This window comes from Crocodylus porosus, unplaced genomic scaffold, assembly GCF_001723895.1.
Source record: "Crocodylus porosus isolate Cpor-Errol unplaced genomic scaffold, CroPor_comp1, whole genome shotgun sequence".
Taxonomy (NCBI): Eukaryota; Metazoa; Chordata; order Crocodylia; family Crocodylidae; genus Crocodylus; species Crocodylus porosus.
In genome coordinates, this window is record NW_017728910.1 from 5,288,534 (window position 1) to 5,296,611 (window position 8,078).

The window sequence follows — 8,078 nt, forward strand, 5'->3', positions numbered from 1 at the left end:
ATTTGTATTTTATAAATCTGATAACTAAGTAATCAATTAAAATGCAAACTGTTCATCTACCCAAGTAATAGAATAACATACCTGCACTAGTCACAACAAAACCTGTTTTCTATATCACTAGTTTGACTAGAAAAGGGCAACACAGAACAGTTTCAGATCCAATGCTACAGTTAAACAAGCAGCGCAGTTCCTTATTAAACTCTTAGGAAATTGTGGAAGTTCTGCAGTTAGGAGCCGACTACCTTTCTCTTTCAGGTACTCAAACAACACAAAGTTGTTCACAGTCCAGTTTCCTCCCCTGGGTGGAGTGACCAAACAAACTACAACCAACTTAGTACTCAGAAGCTCTGAATTACAAGTACCATTACAGCTCAAAAGTTATCATTAAGACTCTTACTTAAGATTTTTATCATTATCTACAAATGCTTGTATCTTTTGAAATCTGACAAGCTGTTTCAACATATTGGATTGTGTCTGGCCACCCATAACTAAGTCTGAGTTTACAGACTATGTTAGGCCAGGCGGGAAGAGGGAAAAACCCAGTAATTATTATTTTTTTTAAACTAAAGCTGAACTGGACACATCAGTCCATACAATGATGTTTAAAATACATATATATGTATGCAATACAATAAAACTCCAAGGCATCTAGAAATTAACTCATATAAATCTTTGAGACAAAAGGGCTGCCAAAGGGTAGCACGAATGGTTACATGCTAACTAGCTTTTCCGCTCCTCACCCACAGAACCAGAAACTATGCAGCTATTTGCCACTATGCAAATAATGCTTTCTTGTCACATTTTAGAAACTATACAACTTATTCTAGATGGTACAAATGTTACAATCCTGTTGAAGTGTATTCTTTCACCTTTTGGAGTCTGCAAAAGAATGAATCCTTCTTCTTAAAGAACAACTAGAATAACTAAAAGCCCCTTGATTAAGCAGATATTCAGGATGGAATATCCTGAAATTTAAACATAATGGCTTGGGGTAGCCCTACTGCCACTTGGTCAGTTTACAGTTAAAGAGTGCTGAAGTTTGACTTGAATGTTATCTTAACATTCTCTGAATAGATTTCAGTGCAAGTTAAAAATCCTATTTTAGAATCTGTACAGGTCTAATGGAATACTAACAAAGCCAGTATATTTCCAAAGCAAAAATAATTTTCGTGGTGTAGGGTCAGCTTCTCATTATCTTGTTACTATACCATGTTGTGAGAAGAAGAAAAAATAATCTCCCTAAAAGCAGTTTAGTCCACAGAACTTGGGACTTCTCCCAGAAGTACATGTGGACTAGAAGTTAGGCCTACTCTAAAGGTTTATTACTAATGTCCCCCAGTTATATCTTGTACATCCACCTACACAAAGGAAGCCTACCTTTCTTATCCATTTGTTATACATAAAACCAACATTACAGAAACCTTCTATTATATTTTTAGACAGTAGCATAAGATTAGAGGTTTGTGGTTACTTCCGCATCTTTAAATACTCCTTTGATATCTAGGCATTATGCGCTCCTAAATCTTACTCCAGAGGTACACAATCAGCACCAAGGTGATAGGGGAGGGAAGATCAGACCAACAGAGAACATTTGTTTTACTCAATTGCAGAGATAAGACGTTATGCTCATCTGAGACACCAATTTTATAGTGCCACTACAGAAAGCACTTTTCCCTTGTAGCTATAAACAGATATAAAAAAAACCTCATGGGCTGCAATGTGGAATATTTTATCTACAAGGCAGTAAAACTGAGCTTCTATATAAAAGGGACCATCATTCCATGTGGCTTGTAGAAATGCAAATTTCAAAGTATTAAAAAGCTAATGGAAAGGACCTTTAGAAGCTTATACCATGACAAATCAAAATGGCAGATTTTAAGTTTAGGGGTTAAAAATGCTATAGAGGGCTATAAACTGCTTAGTTTGGCAGCCAATGGAAAGAGAAACGGCTTGCTATTTTTTTCAGTTCCCCCCCATACCCAAAATGTGATGCCCTAAAGGCTTTCAGATTGCTTACCACATGGGGCCACCACTTTTTTTTTGTGGGTTTCAAACTGGAAAAAATAAATTAGTGATGCTAGAATGAGAGACATCTATTCTAACCATACAGACCTCCAACCCAATGCAGCCAAACGAGCTTTCACATTTTCTTCTTGAACACCCTTCTTCACAGTGTAACAGTTTAACTGTATCAATGGTGTAGGTTAAGTTTCACTAAAAAAATAAAAAAAGTATACACCTCGTGGCATTATCAGGTCAGGCTGATGTTTGATGTAGCCATAACACTCAACAGATCATTAAGACGTGGAAGATATTTTTGGTAAATGGATTTAATAAACTGAAAGGAATAATGAAAAGCTATGTACTCCTAACTGGAACCCTCATTTCTCTGGAACACAACACATTAGAACATCTTGCTTCCACTAAAATGATGCAGTGTATAGAAGAGGACAAAGAAAAAAAATCTATACTTATTTTACATTATAAGAAAATACTTCAGACTACAGACACTGCCTAACACCTGCATCTTGCTAAAACTACAAGTGCCTGAATTATGTCATCCTACTCAGTGCAATGTAAGGAAGAGTTCTGCCTAATAGTCTAAATGAGTAAAACAAACTTCAAGAGTATTTTTTATGAATGTCAATATAAGTTATTTGAATAGAAGTTACTTTAAAGTCACTCTTGAAAATTGTGTGACATTACTTCATTCATAGTCAAACTACAGTAAGTTTATTAAAAACACTGCTCTGGTTTATGAAGCATATGTTGCTTTAAAGAGAAGTCATATTTGGCTGACATTCAGTAGGGACTGTCAGCACACAGTACACTTAAGGATATAAAACAACCAAAATACGAGATCCAAAGGATATAATTCCTACCTACTTTTAACTTATGTCCCACATGCTAAATAATGAAAGCATATTTTCAAATACCCCCTTGCCCCCCACCTTGTTCAACATACCAGCATTCTTAAAAAGATCGTGAACATGATGGTTCATTAATGAAAGATATTTTGTGTAATGTTCTATACTGCACGCTCTTGGGGAGATGTTACCTCACACACCTGCATCCATTATCTAGAAAGCAACTCTGGAATTCTGGGATTGAGCCCCAATCATACTAGCACTTGTGTACAAGAGATGTAACCTAGGCACAAAAGCAGGTTTACAGTGTCAGGACTTTCTATCCTTGAACAGGCTCTCTTGGGGAAGCTTCAATTAAGAGGCAGGAGTTGGAACTAGGAACCAAAACTATCTAAACAGAGACAAAAAAAAAGCAATCCTGTTGTTTCATCTTGCTCTTAACCTAGATGTTATGACTTGCAAAAAATATGAAAGGCAATATGAGAATTAAGTGCAAACTAACTGTTTTAATAATTCCTGTGTCTGTGTAAAAAGACTACAACCTAAATGTTAGTGTCAAATGTTCTAAAAACTTGGACAGCAAAGAAAAAGGCTTAGAACAAGATACAGGAGTTCTTCCAAATGGTTCACCAGCGGCCAACCTGTTAGTCCCCCGATTCCAGTGACCTATTCTCAGAGCACTGGCTTCTCCTTGGGGATTTTCGATACTTCACTCACTGTTGCCATGACGACAGCTTCATCTCTATGTACCACTCCACATCACCCAGGGTTTGGTAAATGTAGCTGGTCGCTGTATAGTCGGTTGCAAGGGAAAAAAGAGTTGAAGTTAATAACATGTACAGCTTATGTAATAAGCTTGTAAAAAGTACAGAAAAATGTTTATCCTGCTTGGGTTAAAAAAAAAAGCAAGTCTGAATTTCAGACTTAAGGTTTTTTTTAAGAGTAGTTTTGTGTAGATTCACTTCTCAGAATCTAAGAGACGATACCCATTTCTCCAGAAGTGGGATAACAAATGGGTCAATAAGAGAACAAGATCCTCTTTAGACATGATGCGCGCTTGACACCATGTGGCATGCAGTGACATTCTTATCTGGAACAATCTATCTTCAAAGTGTCAAATTAATACCTAAGTTTCCATTTCTTTGATCCTTTAGCAGCTTACAGAAGCAACTAAATTTCATTCTCACCATAAGACATTATTACATGATCAATTAACTTTTATCGTTAAGCCCGAGATATTAAGGAGAACTAAAACTAATTTTAGCAGTCAAGTAGAATATTCTGTTGTAATTATGGTAAGAATATACCATGGTATAACAACGTACTAGCTCAATAAACTTTGCAGAATCCTCCCAGTAGAAGAACTTACTGTTCTAAAAGCCAGGTTCCATTCAAATATGAAAGAAGAACAATAGTCAATTTTCCTTTTAGTAAAACTGACTTGAAGAGAATGTGTGGCAAAGAGAAAGGTTTAAATTCAAGGCACAACTATAGCCAGATTAAGTACTTAAATATGTGCACCAATAAATGCAACAACTTTCCCTCAATTATTTCAATCTTTCAAAAACATAAGTTTTGGAATCTCTCTCTCTTTGAATTCCCCCTTCACCTAGTAAGACAAGACAAAGAAAAATTCTCTTTTGCAGTTAGACAGAACTTCTCAGACAAAAATATTGATGTTTAATTACCTATTCAAAGACAGCACTGCAAGAAAGTTTGCAACATAGCTTAAATGCCAGATTAAGAAAAAGTGTTGCCTTAATCTATTAAAAGAATATCTTCTCTTCAAAACACATTCCTTGCTCTTTTAATGTCATGTTAACTGGCCTTATACACAGAAACACACATGGCTTTACAAGAAAAGCCAAAAAATAAGCACTCAGCTATAAACAGACTTAACCCTAAAACAAGAAGTATCACCCAGAACGCCACAAACTACATTTCAACTTTAACTTCTCTAATTTATGTAATGGCACTACACCATAAAAATACCAGTCTCTCTTCCAGTAATTAAAAGGTACACTCAGCCTCCAGCCAATTAGATACTTGACAGCAAACATATAAATTTTCAAGCTGTGTGTGCTACAGGCCAAATTACACCACCTAGTTACACACTATGATATTTTTTGATGGGCTTGTAGCTTATCAGGCTTCAGTCTTTTAAGACCTGATATATGGTCTACTGCAGCCACATAGGAATTATAAGCATTTTAGCAAGACCCTAATTCAAAGGAGAGTGACACCAGACCTGCATGAAAGATTCGGCAGGCAAGAGAAGAACGTGCAACCCAGCCGGGTAACCACTACTCACATCCAGGATTTCTTTTAAGACTTACAGCCCCTCAATTAGCCACAAACAGACTTTTACTCTACACCCAACAGTCAGGGCTCCTCCTGCAAGTATCCAGCACGTAGTTACAAGGTTTGCCTAGGCTGCTCCTGCCCAAGCCCTGCAATGGCACAAACGGAAGCCAGCTTTGGGAATGTCACTGCCTATGGTCACCCCCTTCTCCGCTTTTGCGCCTTGCCTGCCAGGCTTGAAAACCTCCGTGGCTGCAGGGGGGGGGGGGCAGCAGGGGGGGGGGGGCAGCAGGGGGGGGGGGGCAGCAGGGGGGGCACGCAGGAGACAGAGCGGACCTTACCTCTTGGCTCTGAGCTGGCGCAGGTAGTGGAAGACATTGATCACGTCGCGGATGCGGCGCGGCGCCTCCTCGATCTTGGATGCCAGGTTGATGCAGGCCATGGCCACGATCTGCAAAGAAGCCCATTTCCATGAGAGACGTGGGGCCATGGGCAAGGCCACCAACCCCGCCCCACAGCCACCCCCAGGCCTGGCCCAGCCCAGCTGCTTACCTCGAAGCTGTGCTTGACGAAGGACTTGGAGTAGAAGAAGCGGTGGAACAGCACCTGCCCCGTCGCCATCGCCACCTGCCAACACAAGCCCCGGGGGGGAGCGGGGCCGGGTCAGCCGCGGGCGGGCGGGCGCGCACGCCTCCCCCGCCACCAGGCCGCAACCGCCGCCGCCATTTTGTGTTAGGCACCGGCCCGCTCGCTCGCTCCCCTCCCCCCGCCCGCCACAATGGCCGCCCCGGCCCAGGCCCAGGCGCCACCGACCTGCGGCAGGCGGAGCAGGATGCCGGCCGCCTGGATGAGCTCGCAGCCCAGGATGCGCAGATCCGTCTCGCACTGCAGGTCCAGCCCGTCCTGCATGGAGGGCGTGGGCGACAAGCGCTCCTCGGGGATCAGCGAGTGGTCGATGGTGAGCGACACCTCCGAGTACAGCCGGTCACCGATGAGGATACCCGGGGCTGCGGGCGCGACGGTGGCGGCCATGGTCAGCGGACGTGGATACGACCCTCACGCGCGGCGGCCACGCAGGGAATGACCCGGCCCGGCAGGGCCCGTGACGCAGCACTCCGCGGCGCTTCCGCGCAGGGCGCGCTGGGAAAAAAGAGTCCCCCTCCCCCTGCCCTTCTGGCCTCGCGGCCTGGCTCTGCGCATGCGCTGGCGGCTCCGCCAGTGTGACGCAGGCAGCGCTGACAGCCTCCGCCTAGTACCGCCGCGGGTGTTTCTGCTCGCTGCGCTGCGGCTGTGCGACAGCAGCTGTGGCCTCTGAGCAGGCTTCCCGGGGGGGCGGGGAGAAGGATTGAATGCTAAGAGGTAGAAAGGATTTCCGCCCACAATCCCAGCCGAAACCTAGCTTTTTATTCAGGCCTGGGGGCCTGCAAGTTGGGAGCATGGTATGCAGAAACGAAGCCTTGGACTCTGCCCAGCCTTCTTGGGCTTTGGGGTGACCCACAAAGGATTTTTTCCCATCGCATACAAACCCAGCTCCTTATTTGGTGCGACATACATGGCACACAGGCCAGGAGGGCCATCAGTGGGCAGACTGGCAGTCGCCATACTTGGGGTTGGGCACCACCCTGCTCAGGTTTATTCGGAAATGTAGACATGTCCCCCCAGTGGTGTACGGATGTGTTTAAGGGTGACCCGGGATTAGGGGGCAAAGCCATTTAGGGCTACGTAGGTGATACTATCTTGCATTTTTCTTAGTAAATATACATTTTTGGTGAAACCCTAACTCTTCAGTTTGTGTAATTCATCATTATGAACCTTTAATTGCGTACGGATTAGCTTTGAAAAAGGACATGGGAATAAGGAATCTACTTCAGCCTCATATTGTTTGATGAGTCAAAGCCCAGGATGATCAGCCATGAGACAATCAAGTTGTCCAGGCTCCAGCACAAGCCCTGTTACTTTAGCATGAAAATTAGGCGGCCCCACCTCAGGGCATGGGGAGCCAGACACAAAGCTGCTTCCAACCCAACCAGATTGGGTTGGAGGCACTTTAAAGTGAGGAGAGAGAACCCCAAGTTCCCACTTCGGCTGGAAGAGAACATACAAGTATGTAAAGACCTGCTGGGTCATTGTGCAAGAAAGGGGAAGGAAATGTTTATAACCACAACCATCTATAGTTGTGTCTGCTCTCTCTTCTGTGGAAGCAAAGGAAATCATTACATCCACAGCTGCACACAGATTGTCTGATGGCTTTCATGGTTGGGAGGGAACTCAGAGCAATAACTTGAATTCGTTATGGTGCTTTTCATCGCAAAATTATTTATAAACTCTCCTAGGCCACTACACTATTGAAGTAGCCAAGCTTTGGGGAAAAATGGCAGCTAACCAGGGCATTGTACTCTGTATAACAACAAAGGAAAGGAAGTAGTTAGAGTTGACCATATTCATCTGAAGAGGTTGCATTGGTTGAAAATGATTTACTTGAACTGTTGCAAAATCCCACTGTGTAGACACTCATTTCAGTTTGAGTCACTTCATCTAGTTTAAACTAAAGCTGTTCCCAGTTGCCATTTGAAACTGAAAACTACACTCAAAGTGAAATGAGTATCCACACAGGAGTTTGCACTGGCCTAACTTCACATTTTAGATTATAGCACTGCAATTTATTTTAAATGGAGAGGTAGTTACTGTTTGATATACCAGTAGGTATTTTATATTGGGTCCTCAAGTGAAGTTCTTTGCTCTTTGACTTTATTAAGAGAGTACAAAATAGAATATATAATAATTGCTAGAATACATAAAAATTAGAATACAGGCATACCTCGGAGATATTGTGGGTTCGGTTCCAGACCACCGCAATAAAGCGAGTCACACGAATATTTTGGTTTCCCAGTGCATATAAAAGTTATGTTT

At 42.8% G+C, this 8,078-nt stretch overlaps 1 protein-coding gene across 2 annotated transcripts in view; it reads right to left on the bottom strand.

The window, feature by feature from the left end:
- CCNL1 (cyclin L1) overlaps positions 1 to 6,352 on the bottom strand; it is a 14,914-nt gene extending 8,562 nt beyond the window's left edge. The window contains exons 1-3 of one of the 2 annotated variants that reach the window (XM_019532635.1): positions 5,982 to 6,352; positions 5,721 to 5,795; positions 5,510 to 5,619 (exon numbers count right to left, since the gene is read on the bottom strand). In XM_019532635.1, the coding sequence (XP_019388180.1) occupies positions 5,510 to 5,619; positions 5,721 to 5,795; positions 5,982 to 6,200 (404 nt within the window). In that variant the 5' untranslated portion in view covers positions 6,201 to 6,352. Of the gene's footprint in view, positions 1 to 3,584; positions 3,658 to 5,509; positions 5,620 to 5,720; positions 5,796 to 5,981 lie in introns of those variants that run through there. The other variant, XM_019532636.1, reaches the window with a different exon arrangement.
- Positions 6,353 to 8,078: the final 1,726 nt, after the last annotated feature.